This window comes from Mustelus asterias, unplaced genomic scaffold (genome assembly GCF_964213995.1).
Source record: "Mustelus asterias unplaced genomic scaffold, sMusAst1.hap1.1 HAP1_SCAFFOLD_192, whole genome shotgun sequence".
NCBI classification, from domain to species: Eukaryota; Metazoa; Chordata; class Chondrichthyes; order Carcharhiniformes; family Triakidae; genus Mustelus; species Mustelus asterias.
Genome location: NW_027590185.1, coordinates 180,048 through 199,215, shown reverse-complemented (window position 1 = coordinate 199,215; position 19,168 = coordinate 180,048). Strand labels below are relative to the sequence as shown.

The 19,168-nt window shown below is 45.2% G+C and overlaps 2 protein-coding genes across 2 annotated transcripts in view; one reads left to right on the top strand and one right to left on the bottom strand.

Annotated features, from left to right (window-relative positions):
* The window catches only part of LOC144485358 (uncharacterized), a 118,859-nt gene that overhangs the window by 4,507 nt on the left and 95,184 nt on the right, over positions 1-19,168 (bottom strand). The gene's annotated exons all lie outside the window — the stretch shown is intronic.
* On the top strand, positions 1,777-13,232 carry LOC144485354 (uncharacterized). The gene is made up of 3 exons (XM_078203551.1): positions 1,777-2,430; positions 2,515-2,814; positions 12,585-13,232. The coding sequence occupies exons 1-3, from the start codon at positions 1,831-1,833 to the stop codon at positions 13,137-13,139; spliced, it is 1,455 nt and encodes a 484-aa protein (XP_078059677.1). The 5' UTR covers positions 1,777-1,830; the 3' UTR covers positions 13,140-13,232.

Sequence of the window (19,168 nt, the reverse complement as noted above, 5' to 3'; positions counted from 1 at the left end):
TTTCTCTCTCTCTTAAACCCCAGAAAATGATCCATTTCTGCCCACTGTTTGCTATGAGCCAATCTTCTATCCACGCCAATATGTTCTCCCCGCAGCATGAATTTTTATTTGCTGCAATAACCTTTCATGTGGCACCTCATCAAATGTCTTCTGGAAATCTAAGTACAGCGCATCCACTGGTTTCCCTTTATCCAATTCCCGATGGGGAATTTTAGAAAATTGAACAACACATCAACTCTCTCACTCTGTTAAGACCCGAGAATGAAGCCCAGCAGGACCTGAGGACTCATCAGCCCACAGCTCCAACAGTTTGCTGAGGACCACTTCCCTGGGAATTGTGCTTTTTCAGAGTTCATCCCACACTTCTGTTTTCTGATTTCCAGCTGTTTCTGAGTTTTAACTCTATCCTCTATTGTGAACACCGAGGCAAAATACTTGTTCAATTCATCTCCCAGCTCCTTATTTTTCATTATCAATTCCTGGAATCACTTTCTATTAGACAGTTAAGAAATGAGGTGGAGCAAGTGACTGAAGTGTCAGTCAGGGAGCACTATTGGGAGCACCAATAGTTTCAAAATAGTTCTGGAAAAAGATAGGACAGGTCCACAAGTCAAGGCCCTAAACTGGAGCAGGGCCACTTTTGTGGGCATTAGGCAGGATCGAGCAGATGTCGATTAGGTGAATTTGTTTGAAGGGAAAGGAATGACTGGCAATTGGGAGGTTTTGAAAGTGTGATATCAAGAGTCCAGGGGCAGTATATTCCTGTTAAGATGAAGGGAAAGAATGGTAAATTTAGGGATCTCTGGCAGACAAGGGACATTGAGGCTCTGGTCAGGTAAAAGAAGGAAGCATAGATTGGGTTTAGGCAATCGGGGACAAGTGAATTACTCTGACTGTAAAAAGTGTAAGAAAATACTGAGGAGGGAAATCAGGAGGACAGAAAGAGGGTATGATATGGATCTGGCAGGTAAGATTAAAGAAAATTCCAAGAGGTTCTATAGCTATATTAAGAGTAAAAGGGTGGACAGAGAGAGAATAGATCCCCTTAAAAATCAGTATGGCCATCTGTGTGTGGAGCCACAGGAGATGGGTGAGATTTTTAATGAATACTTCTCCTCTGTGTTTTCTGCGGAGAGCACCATGGGTGCTAAAGAAATAAGGGAAACAAGTGATGATGTCTTGGGCACACGCATGTTACTTGGGAGGAGGTATCTGCAGCCTTATAAAAGCAAATTACTGCGGATGCTGGAATCTGAAACCAAGAGAGAAAATGATGTTTCTTGTCTAGATGACCCTTTGTCAAAGCTCTGAAACATCAGTTCTTTTCTCTCCATACAGATGCTGCCAGACCTGCTGAGAATGGGGAGAGAGTGTGTGGGATGGAGTTTGACAGCTTTTGGGGAATGAGAGAGGAAAGAATGTTCCGTAGAAATTGTCTGTTCTGAATTCCTATCCTGTACTGACACTGATGACTTTTGTAAACTCATTTTCCAGGATATTGAAAGAGGAATCACAGGCTGAAATCTCAAACGTCACGTCGAGACGTGACAGAGTCATATTCCTTGGGAGCTGAATATCATCGGACTTTCAATCCAGAAGGAGAAATGATTGTCCAGTCTGTCGATTTGAAAAGATTTGAAATGTCAGTGTGACTGAAAAAGCATCGACACTCTGACACACTCGAGTGAGAGTGTTCCAATGCACTGACTAAAGAGCTTTAACCAGTTACACAGTCTGAATAAATATCACACCATTCACAGCGGGTAGAGACTGTAATCTTGTTCTGTGTGTGGACGAAGTTTCAACGAATTGTCCACTCAAGAGAGAGGCATGGACACCTGCATCATGGAGAAACCATGGAAATGTGCGGATTGTGGGAAGGGATACAGAGCCCCATCTAAGCTGGAAGTTCATCGGCGCAGCCACACTGGGGAGAGACCATTCACCTGCTCTCAGTGTGGGAAGGGATTCACTCGGTTATCCCTCCTGCAGAGACACCAGCGAGTTCACACTGGAGAGAGGCCATTTACCTGCTCTCAATGTGGGAAGGGATTCAGTCAGTTATCCGACCTCCAGAGACACCAGCGAGTTCACACTGGGGAGAGACCGTTCACCTGCTCTCAGTGTAGGAAGGGATTCACTCAGTTATCCAGCCTGCAGACACACGAACGCGTTCACACTGGGGAGAGACCGTTCACCTGCTCTCAGTGTGGGAAGGGATTCACTCAGTTATCCACCCTGCGGACACACGAACAAGTTCACACTGGAGAGAGGCCATTCACCTGCTCTCAGTGTGGGAAGGGATTCACTCGGTCATCCCTCCTGCAGAGACACCAGCGAGTTCACACTGGGGAGAGGCCATTCAACTGTTCTCAGTGTGGGAAGGGATTCACGAACTCATCCACCCTGCGGACACACGAACGAGTTCACATTGGGGAAAGACCGTTCACCTGCTCTCAGTGTGGGCAAGAATTCACTCTGTCAACCGACCTGCAGAGACACCAGCGCCGTCACACAGGGGAGAGGCCGTTCACCTGCTCTCAGTGTGGGAAGGGATTCATTCTGTTATCCAGCCTGCGGAGACACCAGCGAGTTCACACTGGGGAGAAACCATTCATCTGCTCTGAGTGTGGGAAGGGATTCACTAACTCATCTGACCTGCAGACACACCAGCGAGTTCACACAGGGGAGAGGCCGTTCACCTGCTCTCAGTGTGGGGAGGGATTCACTCAGTCATCCAACTTGCAGAGACACCAGCGCATTCACACTGGGGAGGGACCATTCACCTGCTCTCAGTGTGGGAAGAGATTCAGAGTTTCATCCCACCTGCTGAGACACCAAGAAATTCACAAGTGATTCCAGGGGGTTGGATTCTGCTGTTATTGTTTCTGCTCTCAATTACATCCAGGACTGCATTTTGTTCGTTCTCACAGTTGGTCAATGGGGAGGGTCGGGGGGTTTCTTTCTGCTGGACTGGCCGGTCTCATGACTTTGCCTCCAGTGGGCTGATGCTCTTTGAGTCTTGTTGCAAATACCTGGTTTCAGATTTCACAAGGATCACAGAGTGACTGGGTGTTAGGAAGTTATAGAGGTTTACAACATGGAAACAGGCCCTTCGGCCCAACTTGTCCATGCCGCTCAGTTTTTACCACTAAGCAAGTCCCAATTGCCCGTATTTGGCCCATATCCCTCTATACCCATCTTACCATGTAACTGTCTAAATGCTTTTTAAAAGACAGAATTGCACCCACCTCTACCACTGCCTCTGGCAACTCATTCCAGACACTCACCACGACCTGAGCGAAAAACTGCCCCTCTGGACCCTTTTGTATCTCTCTCCTCTCACTTTAAACCTAAAACTAAGAACTAGAAATGTATCGATAAAATGATTAGAGAATAGAGCCAACGTTTTGAGTCTGGATGATGCTTCATGAGAGCTGTTATGAAGGGTCATCCAGTATTGAAACTTTGGCTCCATTCTTCACAGATGCTGTCAGACCCGCTGAGATTTTCCAGCATTTTCTGTTTTTGTTTCAGATTCCAGCATCCGCAGTATTTTACTTATCTGATAATTTGATTCGGTCTGATTGGAATCCCCATGACCCTCCCGCAAAACAGAGGGAGTGGTGGCAAAGCGAGAAAAAGGATAAGGATGATAAAGTCTGGGTTCTGATTCTCCGAGCCCATGTAGAATCAACAAAACCAGTGAACCAGTTTATAAAGAACAGAAGTTACCCATCCCTAACAAAAACTGATCAAATAAAAATAATTAGGTTGAGGAAGAGAACAAAAGAATTAATAGATTAAGTTTAAAATCAACTTTATTTTGTTGTTGGAGAAGTTTTTAAAAATTATGTAAAGTGATGTAATTGTGTGCCAAGTGTTTTCTGTTCACTCCCCACCCCTTTAGATTCTGTAGAAAAGTTAACCCTTTCAGCAGACAGTTCATTTAGTCATAGAGGTTTCCAGCTTGGAAACGGGCCCTTCTGCCCAACTTGTCCATGCCGCCCCTTTTTTAACCCCTGTGCTAGTCCCAATTGCCCACGTTTGGCCCATATCCCTCGACACCCATCTTACCCATGTAACTGTCTAAACGCTTTTTAAAAGACAAAATTGTACCTGCCTCTACTACTAGCTCTGGCACCTTTTTTCAGACACTCACCACCCTCTGTGTGAAACAAATGCCCCTCTGGATCCTTCTGTGTCTCTCCCCTCTCACCTTAAACCTATGCCCTCTAGTTTTAGACTCCCCTACCTTTGGGAAAAGATGTTGACTATATAGCTGATCTATGCCCCTCATTATTTTATAGACCTCTATAAGTTCACCCCTCAGCCTCCTACATTCCAGGGAAAAAAGTCCCAGTCTATCCAGCCTCTCTTTATAACTCAAACCACCAAGTCCCGGTAGCATCCTAGTAAATCTTTTCTGCACTCTTTCTGGTTTAATAATATGCTTTCTATAATAGGGTGACCAGAACTGTACACAGTATTCCAAGTGTGGCCTTACCAATGTCTTGTACAACTTCAACAAGACGTCCCAACTCCTGTATTCAATGTTCTGACCAACATGCAGAATGCCTTCTTCACCACTCTGTCCACCTGCAACTCCATTTTCAAGGAGCTATGAACCTGTACCCCTAGATCTCTGTTCTGTAACTCTCCCCAACACCCTACCATTAACTGAGTAAGTCCTGCCCTGGTTCGATCGCCCAAAATGTATCACCTCGCATTTATCTGAATTAAACTCCATCTGCCGTTTGTCAGTCCACTGGCCCCTCATTATTTTATAGACCTCTATAAGTTCACCCCTCAGCCTCCTACATTCCAGGGAAAAAAGTCCCAGTCTATCCAGCCTCTCTTTATAACTCAAACCACCAAGTCCCGGTAGCATCCTAGTAAATCTTTTCTGCAGTCTTTCCAGTTTAATAATATGCTTTCTATAATAGGGTGACCAGAACTGTACACAGTATTCCAAGTGTGGCCTTACCTATGTCTTGTACAACTTCAACAAGACGTCCCAACAAGATCATGCTACAATCCTAGATAACCTTCTTCACTGTCCACGATACCACCAACCTTGTTGTCATCTGAAAACTTACTAACCATGCCTCCTACATTCTCATCCAAATCATTAATATAAATGACAAATAACAGTGGGCCCAGCACCGATCCTTGAGGCACAGGCTCCAGTTTGAAAAACAACCTTCTACAACCACCCTCTGTCTTCTGTCATCAAGCCAGTTTTGTATCCATTTGGCGAACTCACCCTGGATTCCATTAGATTTAACCTTAAGCAACAATCTACCATGCGGTACCTTGTCAAAGGCCTTGCTAAAGTCCATGTAGACAGCATCACCTGTACTGCCCTGATCTACCTTCTTGGTTACCCCTTCAAAAAACTCAATCAAATTTGTGAGACATGATTTTCCACTCACAAAGCCATGCTGACCGTCCCTAATCAGTCCTTGTGTCTCCAAATGCCTGTAGATCCTGTCTCTCAAATACCTTCTGACAACTTACAGATGTGAATCACACTGGCCTGTAGTTCCCAGGCTTTTCCCTGCAGCCCTTTTTAAACAAAGGGTCAACATTTGCCACCCTCCAATCTTTAGGCACCTCACCCGTGACTATCGATGATTCAAATATCTCTGCTAGGGGACTCGCAATTTCCCCCCCTAGCCTCCCACAGTGTTCTGGGATACACTTCATCAGGTCCCGGGGATTTATCTACCTTGATGCGCTTTATGACTTCCAGCACCTCCTTCCCTGTTATAAGTACACTCCTCAAGACATCACTTTATTTCCCCAAGTTCCCTAACATCCATGCTTTTCTCAACAATAAATAATGATGAAAAATATTCATTTAGGATCTCACCCATCTCTTGTGGATCCGCACATAGATGACCTTGTTGATCCTTAAGAGGCCCTACTCTCTACCTAGTTACTCTTTGGCACTTTATGTATTTATAGAACCTCTTTGGATTATCCTTTGCCTTATCTGCCAAAACAATCTCGTGTCCCCTTTTTGCCCTCCTGACTTCTCTCTTAATTCTACTCCTACACCCTCTATACTCTTCAAGGGATCCACTTGATCCCAGCTGCCTATGCATGTCATGTGCCTCCTTCTTTTTGACGAGGGCCTCAATATCTCGAGTCATCCAGGGTTCCCGACTTCTACCAGCCTTGCCCATCACTCTAAGAGCAATGTGCTTACCCTGAACCCTGGTTAAAACACTTTTGAAAGCCTCCCACTTACCAGACGTCCCTTTGCCTTCCCATAGACTCTCCCAGTTAACTGTCGAAAGTTCCTGCCTGATACCATCAACATTGGCCTTTCCCTAATTTAGAATTTTAACTTTTGGACCTGACCAATCATTTTCCATAGGTATCTGAAAACTATTGGAATTATGGTCACTGGTCCCAAAGTGATCCCTCACTCACACTTCTATCACCTGCCCTTAATATTTCCCAAGAGGAGGTGAAGTTTTGCCCCTCTCTAGTCGGGCCATCCACATACTGAATGAGAAATTCCTACTGAATACACTCAACAAATTTCTCCCCATCCAAGCCTCTAATACTATGGCTGTCCCAGTCAATGTTGGGAAAGTTAAAGTCCCCGACTATTACCACCCTATTTTTCTTGGAACTATCTGTAATCTCCTTACATATTTGCTCCTCAATTTCCCACCGACTATTTGGGGGCCTATAGTACAACCCTATCAAAGTGATTTCCCCCTTCTTATTTCTCAGTTCACCCCTTTTGACTCAGTAGGCGAACCCTCGGATATATCCCCTCTCAGTACTGCCGTGATGTTTTCCTGAATCAAAAGTGCAACTCCCCCTCCTTTCTTTCCTCCTGTTCTATCTTTCCTATGGCATCTTGTTTTTAAATTGTTTTTAAATCACCCAGAAACTCGTGTCTATTTTAGTTTATAATTGTGGATTTATTGGAGCCAGTTAAATGTGGAAATTTTAAGCATACCCTGGAGGAATTTGGAATAACTGAGAATTTTATATTGTTGTCACCTCAACCCCAGATAAAGAACAAGGAGATTGCAGCTGGTAACGTGTTTGGGATTTTAAATTAACAAAGATTAGATGTTGCTGATAAAATCAGGCCTTGGAAGTTGGCTTAAAAAGGGTTAAGTTACAATGAAGGATCTTGCATCTTATTTTAATCAAGGAGTTGTGAGCTTGTCGTGCTCTGTCGCTTTAAGAAGTTACCCCAGAAAGGGAAATTTTCTCTCAACTCTGAACCAACAGGTGAAGCAAATCATTTCACACTGAAACACATCTTCAACGTTGCGGTAGTTTGTTCAGTTACACACTTGGTGGTCACGTGACTCTGGTTGCAACATTCCTGAGCCTCATTGGAGGGATTCCTCACATGAGCCGAGTTTGAGGAGAGTATCTCTGGCCTCCTGTGATGCAGCCGCTGAATCTATTCCTGGAAAAAATACATTTGGAATATTGTGATAATGCTGTCTGAATCCATCAGGACAATTTTGTATTCAAGTGTGGGGGGGATAATGTTGACAGTTTTATATTCGGGTCTGGGGGGGATAATGTTCACTGTTTTATATTCGGGTCTGGGGGGGATAATGTTCACTGTTTTATATTCGGGTCTGGGGGGGATAATGTTCACTGTTTTATATTTGGGTCTGGGGGATAATGTTCACTGTTTTATATTCGGGTCTGGGGGGGATAATGTTCACTGTTTTATATTCGGGTCTGGGGGATAATGTTCACTGTTTTATATTCGGGTCTGGGGGATAATGTTCACTGTTTTATATTCGGGTCTGGGGGGGATAATGTTCACTGTTTTATATTCGGGTCTGGGGGATAATGTTCACTGTTTTATATTCGGGTCTGGGGGATAATGTTCACTGTTTTATATTCGGGTCTGGGGGATAATGTTCACTGTTTTATATTCGGGTCTGGGGGATAATGTTCACTGTTTTATATTTGGGTCTGGGGGGGGATAATGTTCACTGTTTTATATTCGGGTCTGGGGGATAATGTTCACTGTTTTATATTCGGGTCTGGGGGATAATGTTCACTGTTTTATATTCGGGTCTGGGGGGGATAATGTTCACTGTTTTATATTCGGGTCTGGGGGATAATGTTCACTGTTTTATATTCGGGTCTGGGGGATAACGTTCACTGTTTTATATTCGGGTCTGGGGGATAATGTTCACTGTTTTATATTCGGGTCTGGGGGATAATGTTCACTGTTTTATATTCGGGTCTGGGGGATAATGTTCACTGTTTTATATTCGGGTCTGGGGGATAATGTTCACTGTTTTATATTCGGGTCTGGGGGATAATGTTCACTGTTTTATATTTGGGTCTGGGGGGGGATAATGTTCACTGTTTTATATTCGGGTCTGGGGGATAATGTTCACTGTTTTATATTCGGGTCTGGGGGGATAATGTTCACTGTTTTATATTCGGGTCTGGGGGGGATAATGTTCACTGTTTTATATTCGGGTCTGGGGGGGATAATGTTCACTGTTTTATATTCGGGTCTGGGGGATAATGTTCACTGTTTTATATTCGGGTCTGGGGGATAATGTTCACTGTTTTATATTCGGGTCTGGGGGGGATAATGTTCACTGTTTTATATTCGGGTCTGGGGGGGATAATGTTCACTGTTTTATATTCGGGTCTGGGGGATAATGTTCACTGTTTTATATTCGGGTCTGGGGGATAATGTTCACTGTTTTATATTCGGGTCTGGGGGATAATGTTCACTGTCTGTGGTTTGTGAGCTCGGGTTGATTCTGCCTACGGTGCATTCTCAGTTGTCAGAGCTCTCATTAAAAGCCCTAATTTCCAGTCAGTGACTGAGTTGTCTCTGATGGGATGGAGAATCAGAGTGGGGGTAATGTGCTCATGGACAGCGATGGGTTGGAATGTGTATAAAATAAACCCGGACTACACCAGGTAATTGTGAGAACATTAAAACCATCACAAAAAATCATAGCACCATGTTGGAAAACAGAATACTTTGGCTCAATCTTTGATCAATTTTGTTTGATTCACTATTTTGAGTAGTTTGTTGGATTGCTGGTTACTTTCTAACGGCAGCTCAGCACCATCATTTTGACCATAAACTCGGCCCTGGTGACTGCTGCATTTTTCCAGCACCTTCTGTTTTAATTTTAAGTGGAACCTTAATATCTGCTTAGTACACAGGACAATTTATCTTTCTAGGGGTGAGTGTGTCTGAGAGGTATGCAACTGGAAAACATTTTCCATTCATCTCCCATATTGCTGCAGTATATATACATTGTTCTCACTCTGCCAGCAGGGCTGTGGGATTAATTGGATAGATCTTAAAGACAGGCCGACTGGGCAGGATGAGCCAAATGGTTTCCATCTGTGATGTATCATTCCATAAAACAGAATATTCAGCATCAGGAGAAAGAAAGTGAAAGAAACCAGTCTCTGTGGGATTTACCCAACCAGTGTGAGCACCTTCAGGAGAGCAGAGAGAGAGAGAGGGGAGGAAACCAGTGGGAAAGGTTTTAAAAACTCAGGGTATTCCCACAGGAGAGCACTGGTTTAAATCAATTTTAGAAATGGAGAATGGCAGCGCACAAATTCCGAGGAATGCATTTTTAAAAATTATTTGTTCGTAATTGCACAAGATAGTTTTCTATTGTTGTCTTTGACAATGACGCCGTTAATTCCCAGGTGCCTCTGCGCGTATGAACGTGTCCTATTCATTCCACAGGAGCCCATTGCGCAGGCGCAGTGCTGTATCTGGAGCGTGCGCAGTGTCACTTTGCTCTGAGCCCTGTGAATGCGGGAGCCGCTTTTTTCAGCGGGTGAGTCGGTGGGGCTGCGGGAGAAATGGAGCCGGGAGTCGGGGTAGGGAGGGAGCTCTGGCTTCACAAACACCCGCTGTTGGTCGCACGGCCCGAATAAGACCCTGCAGGTCCCGGGTTTACAGCTCCCAGGCTTTTATCTCGGGAAGATGTTTAACACCAGGTTAAAGTCCAACAGGTTATTTGGTAACAAAAGCCACTCACCAAATAAACCTGTTGGACTTTAACCTGGTGTTGTTAAACTTCTTACTGTCTTTACCCCAGTCCAAAGCCGGCATCTCCACATCATGACTTTAATCTCGGGAAGAAGTTTAACAACACCAGGTTAAAGTCCAACAGGTTTATTTGGTAGCAAAAGCCACACAAGCTTTCGGAGCTGCAAGCCCCTTCTTCAGGTGAGTGGGAATTCTGTTCACAAACAGGGCATATAAAGACACAGACTCAATTTATATGAATAATGGTTGGAATGCGAATACTTACAGCTAATCAAGTCTTTAAGATACAAACAATGTGAGTGGAGAGAGCATCAAGACAGGCTAAAGAGATGTGTATTGTCTCCAGACAGGACAACCAGTGAAACTCTGCAGGTCCAGGCAGGCTGTGGGGATTACAGATAGTGTGACATGAACCCAATATCCCGGTTGAGGCCGTCCTCATGTGTGCGGAACTTGGCTATCAGTTTCTGCTCAGCGACTCTGCGCCGTCATGTGTCGTGAAGGCCGCCTTGGAGAACGCTTAGCCAAATATCACAGGCCGAATGCCCGTGACCGCTCAAGTGCTCCCCAACAGGTAGAGAACAGTCTTGCCTGGTGATTGCCGACTGGTGTTCATTCATCTGTTGTTGCAGCGTCTGCATGGTTTCCCCAATGTACCATGCCTCGGGACATCCTTTCCTGCAGCGTATCAGGTAGACAATGTTGGCCGAGTTGCAAGAGTATGTACCGTGTACCTGGTGGATGGCGTTCTCACGTGAGATGATGGCATCTGTGTCAATCATCCGGCATGTCTTGCAGAGGTTGCTGTGGCAGGGTTGTGTGGTGTCGTGGTCACTGTTCTCCTGAAGGCTGGGTAGTTTGCTGCGGACAATGGTCTGTTTGAGGTTGTGCGGTTGTTTGAAGGCAAGAAGTGGGGGTGTGGGGATGGCCTTGGTGAGATGTTCATCTTCATCAATGACATGTTGAAGGCTCCGGAGGAGATGCCATAGCTTCTCTGCTCCGGGGAAATGCTGGATGATGAAGGGTACTTTGTCCACCGTGTCCCGTGTTTGTCTTCTGAGGAGGTTGGTGCGGTTTTTCGCTGTGGCGCGTCGGAACTGTTGATCGATGAGTCGAGCGCTATATCCTGTTCTTATGAGGGCATCTTTCAGCGTCTGGAGGTGTCTGTTGCGATCCTCCTCATCCGAGCAGATCCTGTGTATATGGAGGGCTTGTTCGTAGGGGATGGCTTCTTTAACGTGTTTCGTGTGGAAGCTGGAGAAGTGGAGCATCGTGAGGTTATCTGTGGGCTTGCGGTATAGTGAGGTGCTGAGGTGACTCCTTAATGAAGATGCATGTGTCCAAGAATGCAACCGATTCCGGAGAGTAGTCCATGGTGAGTCTGATGGTGGGGTGGAACTTGTTATATATTTCCAGACATCTCTTCCCTCAGAGGGTTGTTAGTCTTTTGGATTTCTCTTCCACAGGGACCAGTGGAGGCTGAGGATCATTGAATATATTCCAGTTAGACAGATCTTTGACTGACAAGGGTGTCAAGAGTTATGGGGAACAGACAAGAAGATGGAGCAAAAGCTAAGACATGGGGGGATTTCTTCACTCAAGGATGTGGGAAAGATTTGGAATTCTCAACCCCTGAGGACAGTGAAACCTCAGTCATCAACTATTTTCAAGAGAGAGATTGATTGGTTTCTAGATATTGAGGATATCAAGGGATATGGGTTTAGTGTGGGGAGAATGATGCTGAGGTTTATGAACGAATTATCTCATTGAATAGTTTAAAAGACGCGATGAGCCAAATGGCCGACTGCAGCTCCAATTTGTTATGGTCTCTGTGTCCAGGACATGAAGCAGTGAGCATGGATCTGTCAATCAGCCTCAATCAGCACCTTCAGGAGAATTGGGAGGGTGAATATTAGATACAGCAGAGTGAGAATCGAGGGAGAGTGTGTGGATTCACAGCTTTTTGGGACTGAAATAGGAAAGAATGTTCCATAGAAACTAGAATTGTCTGTTCTGAATTTCTATCCTGGACTAACATTGATGACTTTTGTAAACCCATTTTACAGGATATTGAAAGAGGAATCACAGGCCGAAATCTCAAATGTCACGTCAGATCTGACAGAGTCATATTCCTTGGGAGCTGAATATCATCAGCCATTGAATCTAGAAGGAGAAATGATTGTCCAGTTTGTCGATTTGAAAAGAGTTCGACCATCAGTGTGACTGGAAAAGCACCAACACACTGCCACACTCGAGTGAGAGTCTTCCAGTGCACAGACTAAAGAGCTTTAACCAGTTACACAGCCTGAATAAATATCACACCATTCACAGCAGGGAGAGACTGTACTCGTGTTCTGTGTGTGGACGAAGTTTCAACTGATTGTCCACCCAAGAGAGAGGCAAGGACACCTGCACCATGGAGAAACCATGGAAATGTGGGGACTGTGGGAAGAGATACATATCCCCATCTCAGCTGGAAGCTCATCGGCGCAGCCACACTGGGGAGACACCATTCACTTGCTCTCAGTGTGGGGAGGGATTCAGTCATTTATCCAGCCTGCGGACACACCAGCGAGTTCACACTGGGGAGAGGCCGTTCACCTGCTCTCATTGTGGGAAGGGATTCACTTGTTCATCCCACCTGCAGACACACCAGCGAGTTCACACTGGGGAGAGGCCATTCAGCTGCTCTCATTGTGGGAAGGGATTCACTCAGTTATCCAACCTGCGGACACACCAGCGAGTTCACACTGGGGAGAGGCCATTCAGCTGCTCTCATTGTGGGAAGGGATTCACTCAGTTATCCAACCTGCAGAAACACCAGCGAGTTCACACTGGGGAGACGCCATTCAGCTGCTCTCAGTGTGGGGAGGGATTCACTTGTTCATCCAGCCTGCGGAGGCACCAGCGAGTTCACACGGGGGAGAGACCATTCACCTGCTCTGATTGTGGTAAGAGATTCAGTCAATCATCCAACCTGGTAAAGCACCAGCGAATTCACACTGGGGACAGGCCATTCACCTGCTCCGTGTGTGGGAAGGGATTCACTCAGTCACCTCACCTGCTGAAACACCATCATGTTCATGAGTGACTGCAAGGACTGAATTTTGCTGTTAATCACATCGAGGTCCCAACCATTTTCATTGGTGTCTGTTTCTGCTGATGTTAATAAACCCTGGCCCAGTTGTAAGATTTGTATTGTGGATTGTCTTGTCTGAGTCCTGAACTCAGAAATAAAAACAAGAAGTGCTGTAAAAACTCAGCAGGTCTGACAGCATCTCTGGAGAGAGAAACAGAGCTAATGTTTTGACACAGAAGAAGAGTCACCTTCAACTGGAAACATTAACTGTTCCTGTCTTTACAGATACTCATGATGTGGAGATGCCGGCGTTGGACTGGGGTAAACACAGTAAGAAGTTTAACAACACCAGGTTAAAGTCCAACAGGTTTATTTATTGGTGTGGCTTTTGCTACCAAATAAACCTGTTGGACTTTAACCTGGTGTTGTTAAACTTCTTACTGTGTTTACAGATTTTTAAATTTTTGTTTATACTTTTCCAATTCAATCAAATCAAATCCAATTCAGAGTCTCAACAAGTTGAGACATTTCAGATCCAGGCTGACAAGACAGGGCGAGCGACCAAACCACCCTGTCCTGGGCCTGATCTACATGAGGCAAGCTGATTGGAGAAGGGGGAGGTTCCTCCTCCAAGACTTGAGCTCATTTGCATCTTAGCCAAAAGGCCGAGATGCCGCTTTAAAAAATTGCTTCATATGAAACATATGAAGCTTCAGTGTAACCTAATGACCTCAACCAAGTGCGGCCGACCATGGGCTGCCGACCATGCTACACTTGATCTTAGCCAAAGGGCCGAGAAGCGACTGTAAGAAGTCTCAAATATTCTGTCTAGAGACAATACACATTTCTTTAACCTGTGCTTAATGTTCCCTCCACCCACATTGTCTGTACCTTTAAGACCTGGCTGGCTGTAGGATTCGCATTCTAATCAGTATTCTGCAACTTGATTTTGTCTGTTTGCACTGTTTGAAAGCACATTTCCACTCCATCTGACGAAGGAGCAGTGCTCTGAAAGCTTATGGTATTTGCTGCCAAATAAACCTGTTGGACTTTAACCTGGTGTTGTGAGACTTCTTACCGTGTTCACCCCAGTCCAACGCCGGCATCTCCACATCTTTACAGATTCTGTCAGACTTACTGAGATTTTGCAGCAACTTCTGTTTTTAGAATGACGGTGAATGCTGGACACATGAATCAGAGATTGGTGTAAAACTGGGATTTGCTCCTAAATCAAAGTGAAACAGCAGGTTAAAGTTTCCAGCCTGAAAATTACTCTGGTTATTATACTATATCTACCATTTTAAGGCTGGTTTTAACTCATTTAAAATAAACCTATTTAAAATATATTTGTTAAAGTCAGTATTAAAATACGAGTTGGATGAGTTCACAGGAGCCTGTTAATCGCTGGGACAATTATTCAACAAACATTGGATCTCCAGATAGAGAAGAAGCTGCAGTTTGTTTGCAGGAATTCCCTGTTTTATTGATGTGTGTGTGTTAGACATCAGGATAACTAAAACTACACAAACCTGGACATCAATGGTGATCTGATTGACAGTTACTCTGGGAATCACTCCCACTGTGAAACTTCAGCACTGTCACTGCTGAATGTTGTCGGCTCAGGGAGTGGGGCCTCCAGGAGTGAACTGTAAGAAAAGCTGGGTTTCAGTATCCTGACTAATATATGGTGAGGAACCAGAAAAACCCTTACTGAGGAACTGCCTGGGGTTTTACCAGTGTAGGTTCAGGGGCGAATGATTCCTGACTCCCTGAAATGTCTGATATTGAACCCAGTTTGGAACAAGATTCATTCAGTTTCCAGGAGAATAGGGACAAATATCACCCACAACTGAGAGAGAGAAAAACAGCCACCTTGATCAATGACTTGGATGAAGCCAGAATTGATGATACAAAGATAGGTAGAAAAGCAAGTTGTGAGGTTATTACAAAAAATCTGTAAGGGGCACAGATAAGTTACCTGAATGGACAGAAAAATGGCAGATGGAGTATAGTGCGGGAAAGTGGGAGCTTTTCCACTTTGGCAGGAAGAATAGAGAAGCAAAAAATTGTTTAAATATACAGAAACTGAAGAATACTGCCGTAGAGAGGAATCTGGGTGTCCTTGTACATGAATCGTGAAAAAATAGGATGAAGGTACAGCAAGTAAAGAAGAAGGCAAATGGAGTGTTGGACTTTACTGCAAGGGGGTGGAGTTTGAAAAATAGAACTTGCTACACCTACACAGGACATTGCTGAGATAGCAGCTGGAATACTGTGTACGGTTTTGGTCTCCCTACTTATGGAATGACATGCTTTCATTGGAATGAGTTCAGAGAAAGTTCACCAGGCCCATTCCTAAGATGAAGGTGTTGGCTTTTGAGGAAAGGTTGTGAAGGTGTAGGGGAGAATTCTCCCATCCTGCCCACCACAGGAATCGTAGCAGGTGGACCACACAAAAATCCTTTGACCTTGGGGGGGATTCTCCAGTTTTGGGACAAGTGAGGCCGCAGAATCCAACTCGTTGTCTTTTGGGGAAGGGTTGCACCTATACTCATTGGGTTTGGAAGAATGAGCAGTGAACATTCTGAAACATATAAGATTCTCATGGACAGTTGACAGGCTAGAGGCCAAGAGGATGATTCATGAAGGAGTCTTGAACTTGATGCCACAGATCTACAAGGAAGCCAAGTGTATTGCTTCAGCCCTTACAGACAACAATACTTTATCCTCAGTTTTAGTCAGGTTAGCTGGTGTTGTCCACCCAATGGGACAGGCCTATTTCATGTGAGAGTTTTTGATTTGATTTACTATTGTCACATGTATTGGGATACAGTGAATATTATTGTTTCTTGCGCGCTATACAGACAAAACATACCATTCATAAAGTACATCGGGAAGAAGAGGGTGCAGAATATAGTGTTACAGTCATAGCTAAGGTGTAGAATAAGATCAATGTAATATATGTTGGCCAATTCAAAAGTCTGATAGCAGGGAAGAAGCTGTTCTTAATTCAGTTGGTCCAGTGTGTGGATGGGTGGGTGGGAGGATGGCTGCATGTGTTAGTTTCTGTGCATGTATATGTGTGTGTGTGCGTGTGTGTGTGAGAGAGAGAGTATGTGTCTCTGTGTGTGTGGGTGTCTGAGTGAGGCTGCTTCTCATCAGTTGCAACACAAACCTTCATCCAAGCAGACAATCTGAGTTTCCAATTGAGTGATTTGAGTGTTTCAGAGATTCTCCATCCAGAGTGAAACCACTGTGTGCTGTGTAAAACCTGACATATACACAACCAGATCCCACTTCTCCTGGAACAACGTGTCTGCTGCTTTCCTGATCCCTTCCTTTCCCCTCGCCATTATCCTCAGGTAGTTCACAAATTCCATTGTACCTCATCCTCCAATGGTCTTCACTTTAAATATTTCCATCAGTCTTGCCAACAGATAGCAATGGGATTGCTGCTATCACAGTGATAAATTCTGAAATACTGCCTCTCTGATCTCGATCTCCCCACCATATCCTCACCTGAGTTCCATTTTTTAATATGAGGAAACTAATATAATTTAACTTTCAACAGCACCTTCCAACACTGCGACCTTCACCTTCCAATCCTACAAACTGTCCCACCGAGAGAACAAGGGCAGCAGATAATTGGGAACATGGACAACTGCAAGTTATCTAAAGAACAAAGAACAGTACAGCAGAGGAATAGACCCTTCACCGAAAAACAATGGCACCCAAGACATAAACAATCCTGACTTGGCATCATGTTGCTATCCTTTCACTGTCGCTAATCAAAAATCCTGGAAATCCCTTCCTAACAGCACTTTGGATGTACCTAAACTACATGGACTGCGGCAAACTTATAAACATAGAAGTAGGAGTAGATAATTCAGCCCCTTGACCCATTTAATTAGATCATGGCTGATCTGACAGTAACTTCAAATCTGCAGTTCAAGAAGGCAGCCCCAACTACCTTCTCAAGAGTAATTTGGGATGGATAATCGATGCTGGTCGAGCCAGCAATGTCCACATTGTACAAACAAATATAAAAGCCCATTGAAACTGATTCAGCTCACCCCCCTCCACACAGACTGAAAAAGATTGGCTTTAAGATCATTTGTTCCTTTATAGTCTGTTGTTCTAAACCTTCTCTCGAACCTGTTTTTATGGGCGGCACGGTGGCACAGTTGTTATCACTGCTGCCTCACAGCACCAGGGACCCGGGTTCGATTCCTGGCTTGGATCACAGTTTGTGTGGAGTTTGCACTTTCTCCCTGTGTCTGCATGGGTTTCCTCCGGGTGCTCCAATTTCCGCCCACAGTCTGAAAGACGTGCTGGTTCGGTGCATTGACCCGACCAGGTGCTGAAGTGTGGCAATGAGGGGAATTTCACAGTAACTTCATTGTAGTGTTAATGTAAGCCTTACTTGTGACGAATAAATAAACTTTAACTCGTCTTAACCCTCTTGCAGTTAAATTATTGAAATCAGTCCTTGTTCTAATGATGAGATTCCCTGTCTGCTGTTGTTATTTTAAATCCTTGAATTGTTTGTGAATTTTTCCCTCATCTTCCCACATTTAGTAACAAAACTCTTTTTACTTCTTTAACATTTTTTGTTCTTAGCTCTGACAAAGGGTCACCCTGACTCGAAACGTTGGCTCGATTCTCTCTCCACAGATGCTGTCAGTCCTGCTGAGATTTTCCAGCATTTACTGTTTTTATCTCAGTGATAAATGTTGATGTGTTTGCTCCGCACCCACAGGGCTCCATCTGTTTGCTCCGCACCCACAGGGCTCCATCTGTTTGCTCCGCACCCACAGGGCTCCATCTGTGGGCTCCATCTGTTTGCTCCGCACCCACAGGGCTCCATCTGTTTGCTCCGCACCCACAGGGCTCCATCTGTTTGCTCCACACCCACAGGGCTCCATCTGTTTGCTCCGCACTCACAGGGCTCCATCTGTTTGCTCCGCACCCACAGGGCTCCATCTGTTTGCTCCGCACCCACAGGGCTCCATCTGTTTGCTCCGCACCCACAGGGCTCCATCTGTTTGCTCCGCACCCACAGGGCTCCATCTGTTTGCTCCGCACCCACAGGGCTCCATCTGTTTGCTCCGCACCCACAGGGCTCCATCTGTTTGAAGCCACAAACAGAAAGGTCCAGTTTTCCCCTGGAGTTTGACACAAAGCAGCTTTCACAATGATGCAGAGTTTCAGCCAATGAGGGAGATCCGGGCTCAGCCCCGCCCCTCATTCACTCCGATTGGTTGGAGGACCAGCCCCGCCCCCTCTTCTTATTGGTCCGAAGCTGCCACCAATCACTGCCGGGCATTGTGATGTGCAGCATGCGCAGTCCGGATACTGGAAGTGGTTGCTGGGTTGCGATTCAGAGCGAAATAAATTTGGAAATCGCCGGTAAGCGCGGAGCGATAGAGCCGGTGTGTGGGTTGGCAGCTTCATAAACATCTCATAGAGGTTCGAAACAAAGAATAAGAAGCTCCCGGTCCCGCGTTTGCCGAAAGCGGCCACATTCGCGGTTCAAGGGTAACGGCCGCCATCTTGAAACGAGTTAGATGCAACAGGGCGCGTGCGCGGCGGCCATATTTATTATGGGCAACGAGAAGTATGGCGCATGCGCAGTGCGAGTCTGGCATTCCAGGTCAACCCCGCCCCCTCCCAGGGACATGTTTATCTCCCATTGCAGGAATTTGTTATTTATTATTTCACAGGGCGTGGGCCTCAGTGGCGTTTATTCATAGAGGGGAATATTCACAGTCTAAAGTTGCTGAACTTAATGTTGAGTCCAGAAGGCTGTAATGTACCTAATCGGAAGATGGGATGTTGTTCCTCCAGTTTGCATTGGGCAACACTGGGGCATTGCAACAGGCCAAGGACAGCGATGTGGGCATGAGAGCAAGATGCTGAGTTGAAATGGCAAGTGACTGGAAAGTGAAGGTCATGCTTGTGGACTGAGCAAAGGTGTTCCGCAAAGCAGTCACCCAGTCTGCGTTTAGTCTCCCCATCATAGAGGGGACGGCATTGGAATG

Excerpts from the sequence above, each read along its gene's own strand:
- LOC144485354 (XM_078203551.1), top strand. The coding sequence starts at position 1,831 with ATGGACACCTGCATCATGGAGAAACCATGGAAATGTGCGGATTGTGGG. Across the intron at positions 2,431-2,514 it reads GGACACACGAACGAGTTCAC|ACAGGGGAGAGGCCGTTCAC; the intron begins ATTGGGGAAAGA and ends CAGCGCCGTCAC. Across the intron at positions 2,815-12,584 it reads AGTGTGGGAAGAGATTCAGA|GGATTCAGTCATTTATCCAG; the intron begins GTTTCATCCCAC and ends CAGTGTGGGGAG.